This window comes from Eschrichtius robustus, chromosome 3 (genome assembly GCF_028021215.1).
Source record: "Eschrichtius robustus isolate mEscRob2 chromosome 3, mEscRob2.pri, whole genome shotgun sequence".
NCBI lineage: Eukaryota > Metazoa > Chordata > Mammalia > Artiodactyla > Eschrichtiidae > Eschrichtius > Eschrichtius robustus.
In genome coordinates this window covers 35,240,066-35,259,506 of record NC_090826.1, presented here as the reverse complement: position 1 = coordinate 35,259,506, position 19,441 = coordinate 35,240,066, and the positions used below count along the sequence as shown (strand labels likewise).

At 45.7% G+C, this 19,441-nt stretch overlaps 2 protein-coding genes and 1 long non-coding RNA gene across 16 annotated transcripts in view; 1 reads left to right on the top strand and 2 right to left on the bottom strand.

Annotated features, from left to right (window-relative positions):
* The window catches only part of ZNF691 (zinc finger protein 691), an 80,121-nt gene extending 76,288 nt beyond the window's left edge, over window positions 1-3,833 (bottom strand). For 12 of the 14 annotated variants that reach the window (XR_011073502.1, XR_011073504.1, XR_011073507.1 and 9 more), the window contains exon 1: window positions 3,770-3,833. The gene's annotated coding sequence lies outside the window, so the exon portion shown is untranslated. Of the gene's footprint in view, window positions 1-1,076; window positions 1,115-3,769 lie in introns of those variants that run through there. The other 2 variants (XR_011073514.1, XR_011073506.1) reach the window with 2 other exon arrangements.
* Window positions 3,406-19,167, top strand: LOC137762172 (uncharacterized). The gene is made up of 3 exons (XR_011073515.1): window positions 3,406-3,494; window positions 14,677-15,718; window positions 18,802-19,167. It is a non-coding gene; the product is annotated as an uncharacterized lncRNA (long non-coding RNA).
* Window positions 7,415-15,589, bottom strand: ERMAP (erythroblast membrane associated protein (Scianna blood group)). Its single transcript, XM_068539676.1, has 9 exons — window positions 15,505-15,589; window positions 14,654-14,770; window positions 14,101-14,133; window positions 13,055-13,087; window positions 11,228-11,248; window positions 10,404-10,424; window positions 10,280-10,306; window positions 10,146-10,172; window positions 7,415-8,139 (listed from the first exon to the last, which is right to left on the bottom strand). The coding sequence occupies exons 1-9, from the start codon at window positions 15,587-15,589 to the stop codon at window positions 7,415-7,417; spliced, it is 1,089 nt and encodes a 362-aa protein (XP_068395777.1).
* Window positions 19,168-19,441: the final 274 nt, after the last annotated feature.

The window sequence follows — 19,441 nt, the reverse complement described above, 5'->3', positions numbered from 1 at the left end:
TTAAGCGTGCACTCCTTCCCTTCCCCAGACCTCACCACAGTCTAGCCAATAAAGGCTTAACATCTGGGTCCTCCAAGACCCACTGAGGGCCTGGGCTGTGTCTGTTCTGATTGGTCAGTGCCCACTTCCACTCAAACACCACACACAGCAGTATGTACACAGACAGTCTGACACAGAGACTCACACCACACACAGCCACACTCACATACCAAACACACTCAGCCACTCTCACAACACACACACATATCACGCAGTCACACATACACAGGCACACACGTACATGCCACATACAGCCCTCCCACACACACAGCCACATTCATGGCTATACAATTACACACCATATACACATCCAGCTATACTCACACACCACACACAGTCTCCCAGACACACATTCCCTGCCCCCACACACACACAGTGCCCAGCACAGGGCCTACTTATGCAAACATCAGCAAATGCTTGCTAAGCTGCACAGACTCCTTTGAGTTCTGACAGCCAAGGACAGGGAATGAGGGGAAGAAAGTACTGATAAGAGGAGAGTGGTATGTCCTCTCAACCTTGAAGAAATAACAGCATTTCAAAAGGCAGAGTGGGCTGGTGCAGATACTGTACAGAGTGACATGAACAAAGGGATGAGGGAAGGAAGCACAGACTATGATGGGGCATTGATGATAGAAAATGAAAGCTTGATAACTGCTCCAGGTGGGGTCTGGTAATGGAAGGGACACCGACTAAATTTAGGGTTGGATTCCTATAGTGACACATACTGTCTTTACAACTCTGCAAATTACTCAACCACCCTGAGCCTCAACCTCCACATCACTAAAACTGTGACACCGACCGACACAGCAGGACTTTGTTAGAGAAAATGCCTATAATATGCTCAGTGTAAAGTGTGGCAGTACTAGTCATTCAGTACATGACAGCTGCTACTATAATTGTGGAAGACGCTACATGCTAGCCCTGTAAAGAAGGCATGAATGAAAAAGATCCCTTACATGATCTTGTTAGGAAAGAAAAAAATTCAATTAAAAAATGGTACAGTACACATAATCTAAAATGTGAAATACGGACAGTACCTTAAATCTTTAAGGAGTGGGGGGTCAGCAAACTTTCTGTAAAGGACCAGAGAGTATATATTTAGTAAATTTTGGGGGCCATAGGATCTCTGTTGCAGCTACTCAACTCTGCCATTGTATCATAAAAGCAGCCACAGAAAATCTGTAAATGATTGGGTGTGTCTGTTTTCATAAAACTTTATTTAAAAGCAGGGCAGGGATAAAGATGTAGACATAGAGAATGGACTTGAGGACACGGGGTGGGAGGAGGAAGCTGGGGCGAAGTGAGAGTAGCATTGACATATATGCACTATCAAATGTAAAATAGTTAGCTAGTGGGAAGCAGCATCATAGCACAGGGAGATCAGCTCGGTGCTTTGCGATGACCTAGAGGGGTGGGATAGGGAGGATGGGAGGGAGGCTCAAGAGGGACGGGATATGAGGACATATGTATGCATATGGCTGATTCTCTTTGGTGTACAACAGAAACTAACACAGCATTGTGAAGCAATTATACTCCAATAAAGATCTATTAAAAGAAACCAAAAAAAAAAACAAACAAAAAAACAAAAGGAGGTGAAGTATAATTTACCAATCTCTATTAGAGAGTGCCTTTTCAAGAATCTAGATAAGTGATGTGAAAAATAATAGGCTTGCTTCACTTTCAAAAATGCAAAAAATATCAGAAACAATTTATTCCGATGTTTATTCAGTCTCCTGACCATCCTTTTAAAAATTACAACCCCTCCAAAAAAATAAATTTAAAAATTACAACCCCTTTCCCCTTCACTCAGTCCCCCCTGCCCCACAGCACTTCTCGCCTCCTAACAATCTGTTTTTTATGTCTATTATTTAGTATCGGCCTCCCCCTGCAAAACGTAAGTCCCATGAGGGCCAGGTTCTTTGCTTTATTCATTAATATAACCCCAACTCCTACAGCAGTGGCAGTCATACCTAGTAGATCCTTAATAAATATTTGCTGAATGAATTGAATGAAGGCCGGGCCTGTCTCCAGAACCCATTTCATGCTTATTTGTGTCTATTCTCACCCACTATTCCTTAGCAATCTCCTAATTCCTGCCCACTTCCTCCTTTATGCACCCACAGAATCTTGTACTTGCTTTTACAGTGATTTGCAATTATCTGTTTACATGTCTATTTCCACTATTAGTTTATAAGCAACTTGAGGGCAGGGACTGGGTCATTCTGGTAATCTCTCCAGCACAAGGCCTGGTGCTCAAAACTTTTTTTTAAGTACAAGTGAATGGATATGATCTAATTTACTTCCTACCGCTGCCCATCCCACCTAGGGCTCCAACATCTGTCTTTATGCAATGAGCTACGTGGCCTCTAGTCACTACCAATCCTGCTATCCTAAGAACCCACAATATACCAAGCTCTGACTCTACCCAAGGCTGAATCCTGGGTCAAAAAAAGAGCAAAAAGATTTAAGATTATAGTCACCACCCTAAAAGAGTTTACGGTACAGTGCAGTGAAATAGGCCATGAACTCCAGAAACTCATACAGTGTAGAAGGTTAAGTTCCAGTGGAAGTAGGGAAATTGTAATCTGCCCAAGGGCACACAGCAAGTGAGGGGCAGAACTGGGAGCCAAGCCCATCACTCCAAAGCCAGTGCTTTTAAGCACTACACCAGTATCGGAGGAAGAGGAGAGAAAGAGGGAAGGAAGGAAGGAAAGAAGAAACAGGGCCACGGTAGTTCTGATGACACAGGCATATCTCCCCGAAGAGATCAGGGATGAGCAGCCTGACGGAAAAGGTGGTCTTTGAGCTAGGACTTGCAGGATGGGTGAGCAACATTGGGACTTACCGAGATGGGGAGCCCACCATCTACTGAGAAGACAGTGGCAGGTAAAGTAAAGAGGCTCTTACATATTACATTTCAGAGATTTCAGAGGAGAAAGGGGCCCATGGGGCTTGTCTTCCCAGGAGGCTCAGAGGTACAGGGAGAACCAAAGGTGGAAGGGACTGAGGCAGTGGAAAAGGAGCCAGGTCTAAGAAGTTAGCGCCAAGAAGGTGGGGTTGTTGATCACAGATGCTGAAGGCCAAACGCCTGGGTTAGAGGAAAGAGGCCAAGCTGGAAAGCGGTCTGAAGGGCCGAAGTTCGGGGTCATTAGGATCAAGTCGAGAGCTGGAGAGGAGGAAGGGGAGAGAGGAGCTTGGAAAGATCAGGGAAACTGTGTTAAAGAACTGGGAATTGTACAGGGGAGGTGGATAAGGGGTGAGAGATAGAGGACCAAAAGAGTCAGAGGGTCCGAGGAAACTGGTCAGGGGACCCGGCCCAAGAGGCTGGGTCGTGTGCAGCGGGGCGGAGTCTGAGTCTGAGGGCACGAGCGTTCTAGAGCACAGGAGCTGGGTTCAGACTTGCCGGCGGGCTTGGGGCCGGAGCGGTGGGAGAAAAGGAGAAGCTGACCCCAAAGGTATGGTCAGTGGAAGCGGGGCTGGACTACTCAAAGGCCAACAGAAGGGCGGGAAGGTAGGGGCTTGGGGCCAGCAGCCTGGTCGTGCAGGCCGGGGGAACGGGTCAGGAGTTAGGGCGGAGGGACCACAGGGCCCCGTTTGCTCCCCACTGGGTCCGGGGAGCAAAGCCACAGCCCCAGCTGCCCGGTGAGAGGGAAGGGGCCACGTTTAGAGTCCCCCGCGACGCCATGCGCGCCTCCCCCGAACCGCCACCCCGGGCCCGACGCCGACCAACCTAGCTCCAGCCGTACGGTCAGGGACAGCACCGCCTCGGAGGGCCGGGGGAAGGAGTCGGAACCGGAACCCTGATAGGATCCGCCCTGCCTCTCCAGGACTGGTTCCTGAGGGTTGCCCTTCCTTGCTATTGGCTATACTGGCTGCCACAAGGCAAGAAACCCGGGCAGGGCCGCCAGTAAGCTTTGGCCTCGGGCGTGGCCTGCTGGGAGTTGTAGTCCTGTGGAAGATGGTAGCCGCAGAGAAGAAATTCGAGTTTAGAATTTAGTGGTGGAGACTGGATTCCCTCTAAGGTCGTCGGATTTCCTTCTGCGCTCTGGCGTTAAAAGCCCAACGTGCAGGGCCACCGGTCTGGGAAGTTGTAGAATATGTAGAGCTAACCCACATGACCTCCAAGGGGTTATGAATTCAGAGCTGCTTCTTTACTCTGAGTTGGCGACCCTTAATGGTCCTGTAGACATCCCGCGAAGCCAGAGTCCCGCGCCTCACTGGAGGTTTATAATTTAAAGCCAAAGGATTGTGGAACTGGAAGGGAGTCTATTTATTTATATTGATGTATAGTTGATTTACAATATTGGGTTAGTTTCAGGTGTACAGCATAGTGATTTGGGGTAGTTGTTTGCAGATTATATTCCATTATATAGGTTATTACAAGATATTGTGTATAATTCCCTGTATGATACAGTAAATCCCTGTTGCTTATCTATTTTTTGGATACTAGTTTGTATCTGTTAATCCCATACTCCTAATTTGTCCCTCCCCCTGGAAGGGAGTTCAAAGATCAACTAATCCAATACATTTGTCAGAGAAGCTAAACGTTCTCTGTCCAAGGAACCACCTCCGGTTTCCCAAAGCCCCTGCGCAGGGTTTCTTCTGAGTGCTATTTAATTAAACCTGACTGTTGTTCATCAGTTCAGACACAACAAGACCACTAAGGCATATCCAGGATTAGGATTTTTTTTTCAGGTTTAACTTTAAAAAAAAAAGTCTAATCAAATATGTATGCTAAAATTCTACACGCCTCTCATATCTTCGAGGTATTTCACTGCAAAGAGAAAACGGTATTGTCTTCAGAGCTAGATACACTAGATTTATGCTCCCAGTTCTACTACCTAGCCATTTAGAGCATTATTTCCTTATTGTAAGGATTAAATGAGTCAGGACTTCCCTGCTGGTCCAGTGGTTAAGACTCCACGCTTCAACTGCAGGATGCATGGGTTCGAACCCTGGTCTGGCCTGCAATGCAGTGCACTGCAGCCAAAAAAAAAAAAAGAAGAAGAAGAAGAAAAAGAGTTAACATATGTAATGCTTCTGTCTCCATAAATGTCAGTTCTCTTTCCTGCTGGTAAGTTTCCTTGGGTGCAGCCAATGTGAATAATGTGAATTAGTTTTAAGACTGGGATATTCACAAAAGTATGTTTGAAATTTAATATGGATGAGTGAAATGTAAATACCCCATACACGCTATTACTTTATAAACTGATATAAATGAAATACGGAGAAGGCAGACGCAGAAATAAAACTGTGGCTTTATTTTTAACTGTAGTTAAAGCTTGCATGGGTTGAATCAAGGCTGTTCAAAACCAATCCCATAACGTGCTCTTCTCTTACCAGCCCAAAGCCTTTCCCCACAACTTCTCATTCACGATGAAAATAAGAGCATGCCAAACAATGAATAACAAACTTTTATTTAAGGACTGTACAAAAGCAAACAAAAAATTCCATTCAGGAGCTGTGATAGTTAATTTTACTGGGCCATAGGGTGCCCAGATATTTGGTCAAACATTATTCTGAGTATTTCTTTAGGGGTTTTTAGATGAGATTAACATTTAAATCGGTAGATTGAATAAAGCAAATTGCTCTCCCTAATGTGGGTGGGCCTGATCCAATCAGTTGAAGGACTAATGGAACCAAATAGCTGACCACCCCCCAAGTAAGAAAGAATTCTTCCTGCCTGACAGCCTTCAGACTGAGTCATCAACCTTTTTCCTACTTTAGACTCAAACTGAAATATTGGTTTTTCCTGGGTCTTAAGCCTGTCAGCCTTTAAACTGGAATTACACCATGGGATCTCCTGGGTCTTGGGCCTTCAGACTTGGATGGGAACTAAACCATTGGCTCACCTGGGCCTCCAACTTGCTGACTAACCCTGCAGATCTTGGGACTTGCCAGCCTCCATAATGGTGTGAGCAAATTCCTTATAATAAATAAATATATATATTCTTCCTGCTGTGTGAGTGTGTGTGTGTGTGTGTATGTGTGTGTATGTGTGTGTGTGTGTCTGTATACACACATATAAAATATATATTCTGTTTCTCTGGAGAACCCTAATACAGGCACACTAAGAGAACTTCTGACAGCCAGATAGATCCACTTTCTGTTGGGCAGAACTGTGTACCCATCTGCAAACTGATAGCTTACATCACCACAAAGAGGTCAGATCACATATGTGGTGTGACTTGAGAGTGATTAGGTTTCTTTCTGAAACCCACACCAAAAAAGCAAGTTCATTATTTTATCCTCACACCTGGTCTACCAACTTCCTATGTGAGATCAGTACTCTCAGATCTAAGAGGCTGTTTGCTTCACAAATAGTCAAGTTTTCCAATATTATGGTCTTATAGAACAAAAGCTTCTACACTGGTGGTTAAAACTGCCACTTTTTCTAGCTGGGCCTCTCTGAATCCCAGAGGGGTTTCAAAAAGGCCAGTGCAACAGATGGCCTAACCCACTGCTGCCTTTTCAAGGCCACACACAGCTGAGCTGCTCTGTTTGAAGCCATACCTCCCAGCTTCCTGATTGCGCTCCTGAGGTTTTTCAGGATTACGGCTACCACGTTTAAAGTCCCCATACCTGGTTATCACCAAGTTAGCTTTGAAAACATGTACATTAGCACTGAATGTCACCAAACTATGCTGTAAACAGCATCAAGGAAATAGAAAAGGGTGGCTTTTTTTTTTTTTTAATTCCTCTGGGCTTCTGCCCTATATTCTAGAAGAAAGAAGGAAGAGTGTGTGATCCAAAACATGTTTACTTTTAAAAAGCTGGCTATGGGGGCTAGAGGCCTGAACAGAGAAAAGGAGAAAAGCAGTTCTTGACGGGATAAGTAAGAAGTCAGTACTGGTCATCATAACTTCATGACTACAAGCCTGAGTACGGGATGAGGCAGGATGAAGTACTTTTAAACAGCCCCTCGAGTAAAGAGCCCCTGTATCTCAGTGACACACATGCAACACCACCACCTAAACCTAATCTGATTGTTCATTTGGTTTTCTTCCCGTTTTTTTTTTTTTTTTTTTTTTTTTTTGCTTACACCACACAGCTTGCGGGATCTTAGTTCCCCAACCAGGGATTGAACCTGGGCCCTCAGCAGTGAAAGCACGGACTCCTAACCATTGGACCGCCAGGGAATTCCCATCATTTGGTTTTCAAGAATTCTTCCAGAGCAATGCAAACTTCAAGTCCCAGAAGGAAGACATGGTTTAAGAACTGAGCCCTGGGAGAAAGTTGGTACAAGAGAAACCACAAAAGGGCCTGGGTTGGGGGAAAGGACGAGAGACGGTCCAGAATCAGGTGGTTAGGCCAAGAGACTGAAATCCAGGGCACTGGGCTGGAGGGTCCGGGGAGCAGAAGATGAGGCTCATCCCTAAAAAGAAGGAACCTTGAGCCCCTGAAGGGCTGGGCCAATGTCAGAGGGCCAGGACAGGATCATATCTCTGAGTGGGAGGAGCTCTGGTGCCTGAGCGGGGAGCAGAAAAGGGTCCACCTGCAGGGCCACATCTCCATTAGCAAGGCCTTTTTCTTCTGGCTTGGGGACAGTTGATTCTTCCGGTTTTTGGAGTTCAGAACTGATGATTAGAGGTGCCATGTTTTTCCCTCCATCATGAAGGCAAGGTTCAAAGAAAGGGCGAAGGGGGCCAGAGAAACTGTGGGTGAAAGTAAAGATGTGGGACTGGTCGGTCACGTTGTAGAAGGAAATGACTCCTGCTTCATAGTCCAGAAAAATCCCCACACACCGCGGGGGCTCTTTCAGGCGGAAGGAGGTCTGCGGGGATGTGAGGGCCTCGTACTCATTCCCGCGGTTCTGTCGCAGGAGCCAGTGTCCATTGGCGGGCGAGGCGGTGACCTTCCCCTTCCTGCTCACTGACTCACTACACACCCCCAGGGCCCATTTGGTCTTGTCTGCCACAGACACCTCCCAGTAGTGACAGCCAGCTATGAAGTACTCAGAGCCCAGGACACTGACGACGAAGTCAAATCGCTGAGGGTTGTTGGGCACAGGCTGCCTTGTGTCTCCAAGCTTCACACACCTGCGGTCCTCAGACAGGATGAGTTTGGGATGCGCTGTGTCTGGGTCCAGGGTCACCGTCACTGCAGGGAGTCACAGAGAGGTGAGGTTTGAGATGGCTAGGTCTCAAGGGATCTTTGAGTAACTTTGGAGGGAATAATCATCCCTAGGTCTGCAACCACTGTCATCGGCCCATTTTAGTTTATGGTGCCCTCACCTTCACATGTCCTGGAACTAAAGAAAATTGTCTTCCAGTCTCCTAGATCTGCTGGTGGTCTACTAAGTAAAAGAGGAAATGTTTCTCACCCATCTGTGAAGCTGCCTTAATCCTTAGGAAATACTGCCTTTGTCTTTGCTAGTCCAAAGAAATCTAATGCATGATAATAAACAGGCTTTGATGTTAGACCCAGTAGCTAGATAGCATGTTTTGAGTCCCAGCTCTGCCACAAACTAGTTATGTAACCCTGGGCTTCTTATTCATCTCCAAACCTTAGTTTCTTCATCTGTAAAGTGGGAATAATAGCAGCACCTATGCTGGAGAGCTGTTGTGCAGATTTGATGAGCTAATGCATGAGATAGTGCCTTGTTCACACAGTGAGTGTGTGACGCTCATTTTCTTAGCTAAAATTATTGCTTATAACTATCATTTTAACATGGTAATATAAAGACACTTCCCTGGTGGCGCAGTGGTTAAGAATCCGCCTGCCAATGCAGGGGGCATGGTTCAATCCCTGGTCCAGGAAGATCCCACATGCCGCGGAGCAGCTAAGCCCGTGCGCCACAACTACTGAGCCTGCGCTCTAGTATCCACAAGCCACAACTACCGAGCCTGCGTGCTACAACTACTGAGGCTGCATGCCACAACTACTGAAGCCTATGCGCCCTAGAGCCCGTGCTCCGCAACAAGAGAAGCCACCACAATGAGAAGCCCACACACAGCAATGCAGAGTAGCCCCTGCTTGCTGCAACTAGAGAAAGCCCGCATGCAGCAACAAAGACCCAACGCAGCCAAAAATAAATAAAATAAAAAATGTTAAAATAGACAGATGGGTTCTTCCTTAAAATTGTGGATTATGAGGGTCACAGTGAGTCTCCCTCCTTCCCCAAGTATGGAAAACAGGCTCTTCTTGGAGAGTTAAATACACGAAATGTGTACTCGGTCAAAGTAGTGGGAATGAGTCAGACTGTGAGAGTGAAAAGTGTTTGTAAGTTCCCAGAATTCCAACCAAGGTGACCCGGTTTTGTCTCAAGTGGCCGACTCATGGATTATATTTTTCCTGCCTGAAGGAAGACCCTGTGAATGGAAGGGGGATGAGCAGCTTGCAAAATGGAGAAGGACTGCAAAGCAGTGAAAATAACAGGTCTCGTTCAAACAGCAGCAAAACATGCAAACTAGGAAACAATTGAAAAGAGGTGTGCAAGTCTTTTTGAAGAAAACTATGAAAACTTTTCGTAGTCTACATTGTTGGGGCATCTGCCCAACTCACTCCCTTCTCTGAGAATCACCAACCCCCAAGGAAACTGATCTTCAGAGAAAGAAGGATGTGGCAGATGTGTAGAAAGAAGAGACAGGAGCACTGTCTATCTATCTATCCAACAGCGGGAAAGGAAGGACTTCCCAACCTGAGAGCACAGAAGAGACTACACAGGAAAAGATGAATAGATTGGACTACGGAAAAATAAAACACTCATGCATCCAAAAAAAAAAAAAAAAGAGGAAATTAACATGCAAATGAAAAACTCAGAAAAATATTTTGTGAAAAATAGGACCAAGAGTGAATATAGAAAAAGTCCCCACAAATCGAAAAGTAGCCAGCATAGGACAGGCGCAGACAAGCCAAAAAGATAAAATACAAATAACCAATGAACTTAAGAAAAATCTCAAAAATCATAGAAAGCCCATAAGAAGAGTAAACCAAATATTTATCAGTGTTCTAAAAGAAGGGAGACTTTCTGAATCAAAAATTTTAAAATTTGATAAGCAGATAAACAGATTTGACTTAAATTTTTTTTTAAATTGCAGTCTGCCTTCCAAAGGAACAGAGCAATGGGCTCTGAAATGTGGATCCATTAAACTGGTGTAACTTACCAAAGTGTAGCCGGGCCCTTCTCCAGCCTGAAAGACAGAAAAAGGGATTGTTAAAGTGATGGAGAAATGGAGACCTCCTGGTGCAGGTGGAGTGGGGGCAGGTAGAGTGGGGGTACAGGGAGAGTGCATCTCACCTGAGTTTGCTGCAGCTCTCTTTAACTCTACAAAAGAAGAAACAAGGGGAGTGAGCTTTCACTGGAAACATAGAATCAACAGGAGATAAGTTGGTATAGAAGTTATAAGAACAGGGGAACTTACTCAGTTCACGCCGGAGTTTCTCTAAAGAATAACAATTTGACAGATCAGAATGAGGGCTTGTACGTGCCTGTGATGCACCAGTCCCATCCCAACCGCATTCCCAGAGCAGATCCCCACTAGCAATACCCTGAACTTTCCCCATGACAGTGTTTCCAACAGCATTGGCTCCCAGCCATGGGCCTGGGGTCCCCAGAGATACTCTAGAGGGTCAGCGAGTCCCTATGGGAGCCAAACCTGACCTGCAGATTGAATCAACAACACATCTCACACATGTAAGTGATGGCAACATAAACGTATGTAGATGTTGCGGGAGAAGAATAAAATATAAGTTCATTGAAAACTATTACTAATTTCCATTAGATTTTCTTATGCATATTTTCTCAATGTAAAATCAAATAGACATATCACATGTCTGAGGATTTGGGGTTGTTGTTGTTATGAAGAGGTTCTCATACGTGAACAGGTGGAGAAGCACTGTTCCACATATTCAGTTGAATAAGGATCCATCTACCTTGGGTCCCACTGAAGGGAACATCATGCCTGAGTGACAGAAGCGTCTCCCAGATGGCTTCACCTATGGAAGGTATCTCTCTTCTTGCTAAAACATTTCCCATTTAGAGACTACATAACAGTTGTGCAGGAAAGAGGAGCACAGAATATTTGAGAAAAAAGAGGCCTTAGGGAGCCAGGAAATTCCCAACCCTCATGCTTGAAGTATCCTTGCCCCCTCTCTTCTGCCCCAGGAGGTGAATCTGAGACTCTCATCATAAAGCAAAGATGTCAGCAGAAGGAGGTTTGTGGCACGGATGAGGAGCAGAACTTACTGAGGGCTTTATAGAGACGTCCTAAAAAAACACAGAAAGAGGCACAAGTGAGCAGATCCTGCCGCTTTTTCCCCAGGGCCCAGGAAGTCTCATCACTCCACCCCCATGCCCCCCAGCCTCCAAACCCCACCCCCGGCAGAAAGAATGATGACAATCCTATCAGCCCCCAATACAGTCACATCCCCCTAAGGGCAGACTGGGGGATTCACCGGTGCTGGTGCCACTTTCCAGATGACCTGGACTACCCTGACTTTGGTGCCTCTTCCTTTCCTTTTGTCTGTCTGGTTTCATTTCCGCTGTTCATATGCCTGTTTCCAATATGTTTGTAACCGAGTGTCCATGAGTGTATGCCTTGCCGCCCTTTTATAACTGTTTATAATATCTATGGTGTAAAACTAGCTGAAGGCCTACCATTGACTTACTGATGTGGGCTGTTATTCTCTACACTAACCTCCCCCCACCCCGCTGAAGCACTGTGGAGAAACACAAATTTGGAGACCCCAGAAGGTCTGGGACGTGTGCATATGCTTCTGTGCTTTGGGGGGGTACTTGCAGCCTCTCTGGAAGGGTCATCTGCCCGCATTTCCCCTTAGCACTGGCCCTGCCACAGAGTTGAAATTATACATTTGAGTTCACTGCCAGGCCCTGTGCTAAGGGCTGGGCATGTGTTAGGTGTTGGGCATTGGGGCAGTGAAGCTGAATATGATATGGCCCCTAACAAGATAACGGTTTATTTTTACCATTCCCACTACCAACAGCCTCCATTTAGCGTGTCCTGTTTTTACGACGTAGGCCCTGAATCCGCTTAACAATGTGAGGTGCATATAATTATTATTCCCATTTTACAGAGTGGTGGTCTGAGGCTCAGAGGGACATGGAAATTTATCCAGATTATCCAGCTGGTAAGTGGCCAAGGAGGCAGGATTCAAACCCAAGTCTGTCTGATTCCTAGCTGGAGGCCTTCCCCACTACACCACACTGTTCCTTCCCTTCTAGGACACGATGGTCATTGTGTCCCTGAGGTGTGCACCCCCATGCTTTAACTAGCCTGGAGCAGATGTGAGGGGGGAAGGGAGGAGATGCCAAAATCACTGCAGGTGGAGCCATTTCTGAGCCAGTGACTCGTCTTCCCAGCTAGACTTTCAGAGGGCAGAGCCCCACCTGCTTTGTGGTACCTGGGGTGTCTGTCTTTTACCCTCAGTGGCCCAGAGCAAACATTCAATTAATGAAGACAAAATGGCAATAAGGGAAAGGTTTCAGGCACTGTAGTAGGAGTTTTGTGGGGTTTTTTTTTTAAGTTGTCTCCTTTAATCCTGAAAATAATCTGGTGAAGAGATCTATTACCCCCATTTTACAGATGAGGAAACCAAAGCTCAGAGCAGTAGAGCGACTTAACCCAGCCAGTAAGTGGCAGGTCTGAGCCAGGTGCTGCTGACTCCAGAGCCTATGCCCCTCCCACTGTATCACACCACCTCTCTCAATGCAAAGATTGTATGGATTCTCCTATAATACCATTTTAATATATGTTAAAATAGTACATGGGGCTTCTTTTTAGGTTATTGGTGGGAAAGCCAATGACAGAACCTATGAATTTTGACCCCAGGCATCCCTCTGGCCACTGCTACCAACCCTATAACCCCTTGATATTAGAAAATAAATTCCAATGGTATTAACAGAGAATATATGTGTGGTGTGTGTGTGTGTGTGTGTGCGCACGCGTGTATACACATACACCGCATAGATATTGTATGTATAACAACCATCAGCATTTATGTAGGAGAAAAAATGTTATTTGTTCCCTACCCCTTATTCTATATACATAATTACCTTTTTCTTTTGCATGGTCTGAGAGAAGATTTTCTAGAGGAAGGAAAGTAAAAGAAAATGAGATTCTGTGCCATTACCTTGAGGGTCCCTGCTTCCTATTGAATTTATGGGCTCTCGAACCTGTCCCCCTCTATCTCCACCTCCACCTCCCTGATCCAGGCCCTCATCTCTCTCATTTGGATGCCAGAAAGAGCGGCCCAAATTGCCCTCAAATTCTGTTTCGCTCCCTCTGGGCTCCTCTCAACACAGCAGCCAGAGAGAGCTTTCTGGAAGCACAATTCTGGTCAGGATAACCCATTCGCAGCTTCTCCACAGCCCCGAGGAGAAAGACGAAAACCCTTCATGGGATCTGCAAGGCCTCACATGCTGGTCCCCGCCTAACTCTGCAGCAGTACCTTCTGCCACCTTTCCCCTCACTTTTGCACCATGTATCTTTCTCAAGCTGTTCTGCTTTGGTTGTTTCCTACTCCCTCTTCCCCCATGCCTGTCCGTCTTCCAGATCAAACATCACTGGGAACATCATCTGGAAACTCCTCTGCCATCCCTGAAGTTTGGTTGGTTCCACCCAGTCACCGTCTTCCCAGCCTTCAGAACTTTCTTTTGTGGCTTTTGTACACATTTATTTGTGTAATTATTTAATGCACGTAAACCTCCCTGACTAGACGGAAGGTTCCAAGAAGGCAAAGACCGTGTCCGCTTTCACTCACTGTTGTGTCCCCAGCATCTGGTATAGTCTGCACCACTTAGCAGAGAATTATCAATTATTTGTTGAAAGACTAAACGGGTCCCCTACCTTAGACCTACACGACTCCCCCAGGATAAGATCAAGCCATGAGCTCAGAGACAAAATCACCAAACATACTGGAAGGCAAACTAGTACAAGGAAGAGTCAGCAGAAAATGGGAACGACAGGTTTTGACACCACCACCCCCGTCACCACCCAGCAGATGCTGGGATCTTCAGGTCCGGAATTTAGATTAGTGGGCCCTGGGGACACAAAAATGAACAAAACGGAGAAACATACCTGCCCAGCCCAGGACACTCACCTACCTCCATTGCGTGTTCATAGAGAAGCCTCTCTGGAAGGGAGAGAGAGAGAGAGAGATGTCAGCTCGGCTTAAGGAAGGGCCTTTTCTAACAGGAAGAGCTGTCCAAGGGACCACAGGCTGCCTTAGCAGGACTTTGCTCCTTGTTGCTGTGGGTGTGTGACCATCAGAAAGGATTAGAGGGTCTTCAAACCATCAGACAGGGAAAGGAGTGTTCAGTTATGTGACTTTCAAGGTCCTTGGCAACCCTGCGAGCCATGAAATGCAACCATATTAATGAGGGTTTTATCCAATGGATATGATTGGATTTCTTAATTAATTAGAACGCTGGCATCATGCCAGTGTTCTAATTAATTCACAGCTCTGCCCAGGAGCTTTCTGCACTTTCTTTGATCCTCTCTTCAATGTGGGTCCCCAGAACACAGCTCTACCAGTTTTCTCCCAGACAACCTATGGATAACTGTTAGGTCTATGTCTGCTTCCTCCCAGCCTTTTCCTAGAGAGGCTGCAGTACCAATTCCTGCCAGCCTGGGCTCCCTTACCACTTAGTTACCTTTTGACCTTCTTTGCTTCCAGATGATGTAAATGCCCACCAAGATGAAAATCCCCAGGACAGGCAGGATCACAGCAAGAGCCACTGCTGATGAGGAGAACCTCCCTGGAGATGGGGCTGAAACAGAAACCACCTGTGACCACCCTCTGAGAGCTTCTCCATGCCAAGGGCCCCACCTCGAATGGCAGGTGACTCAGGCACATCCCAACTGCCTCCATCACCTTGAGAGAGACCTCCAGCCAAGTTGGTGAGGCTCTCTGCTTTTCTCAGCGACTCAAACCCCAGATGACCCAGGGATGACTTTAAAGTGAGATGTTTATCTCTCAGGATTGGTTTCAATGGTCCTGCCTGAAGACAATGAGTCAAACTCAGCATCTCAACCACAATCTCATCCTGCCCCAGACTTTGGAGAGCTGGAGGTGCTTCCTCAGGAACCGCTATAGTCTTCTCATGAGCACCCATCTGCTGCCCCTTCGAATCCTCACTCTGGGATAGAACAGCAGTCAACGAACTCTTTGCCGTGAGCCCTATCAGCAGGGGCAAAACAATTTCTATGGTGTTACAGCAGCAAGTCGAACGTCTAGACAGGAGAGAAAGAAGGGCGGAAAGAAGAACTAGCGAAGAAAATAACAGCAGAAGAGGCTCTATGACAAGTGGCGAAGAACCTAAGCTGGGTGTGAGTTCTCGCTCAGCACTGTGTGACCCCCGGAGAGAGACTGAGGCTCGCCAAGCCCGGCCTGCCCTCTGGAACATGCACCCAAGAAGAAATAAGGCCCTGGGCCTGGCCTCCTTATTCTTGGAACCCCTTTGTCAGATGTCCCAGGCAGGGAAAGAGGTACAGAAACTCTCACCTGACACATGCAAAGGCAACTGGAGGAAGATGAGTGTGATGAAGCATCTGGAGAGCCAGGAGCCTGAGGAACTTGCCATCTTCATCCAAACTAGGAGGACAGACACAGGGAGACATCAGAAAGAGTTGGCGAGCTTGATGGGAGAAAGGGTACCACCCAGGAGGTGGGGCAGAGATGGAGGCTGCATTGGGTACACTCTGGAGTCACAGGCCAGGTATTGAATCCCAGCTCTGCTGCTTACCTCCATGTGGCCTGAGTCTCTGGGACTCAGTTTCTCCATCTTTGAAATGGGTATAATTACTGTGCCTCCTGGCAGAATCATTGTGAGGATTGAAGGAGGTAAGTGCTCAACACAGAGGCTGGCATCATGGTTAAGTGTATAAATGCCATGAGTGAGCACTGGAGGGTGACACTCTGAGTGTGATTTAGAAGGCACAGGGAGGAGTCTAGAAGAATGAGAACCTATACCCAGAACTAACCAGGTAAACACGGGAGGACTGGCTTCTTTTTGCATTTAGTGTCCCAGGTCAGGCTTGGGAAGTGCCTATTGCAAGCCAATTGTGGACCCACAATATAGCCTGGAGCTCTTCCCTGACAGCTTTTCAAGTTTGACTCAAGTTTGAAACAAGAAACCAAGGCAGTGAAGTTCCTCCATTTCATTATGAAGGCTCTAATCCTACAAGTTCAGGGTCTGGAGTTAGAAAGACCTGGGTTCAAGTCTTAGCTCCACCCATGTCCTAGTTCTGTGTCCCTGGGAAAGTTGACATCTGTGGGTCTTCAGTTCTTAATGTATAAATGGGGAACCTTCTTCACAGGCAAATGTGAGGGTTCAAGGACATGATGCATGTGGAGCACTTGCCACATATGCCTGTTGTTATTATTACTAAACTAAAAGAGGACGATCATCCCTGGGAGGTGTGGGTCACTGTGTGCACTAACCACAGGGAGACCCTAAGGGATTCCCTCCTGTACGACTCTTTCCCCTCCTACTTGCTATTGTCTGAAATTCCTTGAGCAGGAAACAAATCTTTCATGCCACCCCTGGGGTTGAAGTTCAAATGCAAATACTCAAGGAAGAGAGAAACTGTCTCTTACATTCTCGCCAAGACTTCAAATACTTTCCAAAGAAGAGGGTTTTGGAAGTTCCCTGGCAGTCCAGTGGTTAGGACTTAGCGCTTTCACTGCAGAGGGGCTGGGTTCAATACCTGGTCAGGGAACTAAGATCCCACAAGCCGCGTGGCACTGACAAAAAAAAAAAAAAGAGGAGAGTTTTATGGAAGTCGTAAGGCCAGATCTCTGCAGGTCTTGGAAGATGGCAAAGTGGGGCTTGGAGGAGGTGGGGCAGTCAAAGCAAGATGGGGAAACTGAAGATGGACTCAAGCTTTGAACACATTTCCAATTCTGTTTTTCTCACAGCAAACAGCACACTGCTTTAGGCTTGTTTTCTTTGTTTGTTGTTTTAAAATCATGATGCATGCGTATAACAATCCCTCTAATCCCCTGATGTTGCAAGTGGCAACATAACGCTAGGACATTGTAAGGTTAGGAATATGGTTAGGATGGTTTTGTTGTTGTTGTTTTTGTTTGTTTGTTTGTTTTGCCTCTATCCCACCCACTTTCCTGCAGGTTACCAGCTACTCAGAAAGTGAACAGGACAAGTTAGGTAAATGAGAAAGGCTCTCTACCTTATCAATTAAAGGTTGAAGGTGGAAGTAGGCAGGGCCCTGGATGCCCTGGAATTACCCCAATCCCCAAACCCTCAATGAGAAGGTATTTTTGAAACACACCTGGGTAGCCATGCCCAGAGTGATGTGGAGCTGCAAGCTGAACCAGGGCTGCCTGAAATTTAATAAGAGGAGACCCCCAGGGCCCCATCTTCCTAGATTCAGATAGTTTATTAAGTGATTAAGAGGATGGGCTCTAGAGTCAGCCTGGGTTCAAGCCCTGGTTCTGCCATCACCTCCCTGGTGTGACCTTGGACAGGCTAGTTTACTCCAAGTCTCCTCTCATTCACACATGAAGTGGAGTTAATAATAGCACCCACCTCGTAGATAGGGCTATAGTGAGCATTCATAGAGAACATGTGGTTCAATGGTCTGCACCAGATACTAAGAATAAAAAAGTAGGACTTCCCTGGTGGCGCAGTGGTTAAGAATCCGCCTGCCAATGCAGGGGACACGAGTTCGAGCCGTGGGAAGATCCCACATGCCGCGGAGCAACTAAGCCCGTGCACCACAACTACTGAGCCTGCACTCTAGAGCCTGCGAGCCACAACTACTGAGCCTGCACGCCACAACTACTGAAGCCCGCGCGCCTAGAGCCTGTGCTCTGCGACAAGAGAAGCCACCGCAATGAGAAGCCTGCACACCACAATGAAGAGTAGCCCCTGCTCACCGCAACTAGAGAAAGCCCACGCGCAGCAATGAAGACCGAACACAGCCAAAAATTAAAAAAAAAAAAGTTGGAAATAAATGAGGAATAATTAAAAACTGACAATGTGGGTTGTTAAAATACAAATAAATGTAATATATATTTCTATTTTTTAAAAAAAGCAAATGAAGTCCTTCCATCCAATTGTCACTCTGAGTAATGAAGGCAGGTGAGGTGGCTTCGGGAGGAGAGCTAGAAAGGATGACACCAGATACAGGACTTTCACTCTCTAGTCATTAGAGAAATGCAAATTAAGACCACAGTTAGATATGCTTTGTCTTCCTTCAAATTATCAAATATCAGGGGGAAAAATACCCAGAGTTAGCACACATGTGGGCAAACTGATTCCCTTGTCCATTGCTAAACAACTTTCACAAGGAAAATTTAGCAATTAGTATCAAAAGGTTTACACGTAGGCAAAAGTTTTAATCCAGTAATTTCACCTCCAGAAAAGAATACTACAGAAATAAATAAGGATGTGCACAAGGATTTGATGGCACGGATGCTCATCACAAAGTTATTTACGAAAAGAAAAAATTGAAGACAACCTAAAAGTCCACTAAAATGGGAATGATTATTTATGATATATTCTTGCAATGAAATACTATGCAGTATTTCATAATCACATGATAGAACAATCTTTAATAGCACTGGGAAATTTTCACTATATCCCAAACAATAAATTTTTAAAACGATGCATAGGATGATACAATTTAGGCAGAATATGCTTAGAAAAAAGGCAAAAACGTAGATATTAAGCAGTGGTTATTTCTAGGGGTGGGAGAGGGGAATGAAGGTGATCTTTATGGTTTTCCCTGTGTATTTTCTAAATTTTCTAACTTGAACATGTATAACTGTGATTATCAGGAAACAAATATATTGAAAGAAGGAGGAGGAGGACCAGGAAGGAAAGGAGAAAGAGGAGAAGAAACAGAATCCACTTTGGGCAAAGGCACACACAGTCCAGGAGGCAAAGAAGCACAGCAGGAAGTGCCTCCGAGGTCCAAAATCAGAAGCTGCAGCTTTACAGTTGCTTTACAGCATCTCTTCTCAGAGCTTTGAGTGGAAAATTAAGTGCTGCCAAATCTTTTATTTCCTATTTTCTTGCATGGATGTAATAACCCTCTATCTGGTCACCGTACTGATCTCCAGATCTATTCTTCTGATCTGGTTGACCAGGAAGGCCTTCTTCCATCATGTCCTCAGTTAACTTATATTATAATATATCAATATTATAACAATCAACATTATGTTACTGTAAGATTGAATTAATACTAAATCATAAATATATTTTTGAGTTATTAATATTGTTCTATATCCATAATGGCTCCAATTTATTGCATCTGTGGGTACTCTACATATATTATCTTTGCTATTGACAACAACCCTGAAAAATAAGTATTACTGTCCTCATTTTACACTCAGAACAAGGCAATCTTGCACATATCAGGGCATCATGCAAGCAAACTGACGGGATCCTTTCTGGAAGTAGGTAGAATGTAAAACA

What these genes read in the sequence shown, in the direction of transcription:
- ERMAP (XM_068539676.1), bottom strand. Translation starts at nt 15,589, where the DNA reads ATGAAGATGGCAAGTTCCTCAGGCTCCTGGCTCTCCAGATGCTTCATC. An exon ending in AGACCATGCAAAAGAAAAAG is followed by an intron (nt 11,249 to 13,054) that starts GTAATTATGTAT and finishes GTGTTTTTTTAG; the next exon opens with GACGTCTCTATAAAGCCCTC. An exon ending in GAGAGCTGCAGCAAACTCAG is followed by an intron (nt 10,173 to 10,279) that starts GTGAGATGCACT and finishes TCTGTCTTTCAG; the next exon opens with GCTGGAGAAGGGCCCGGCTA.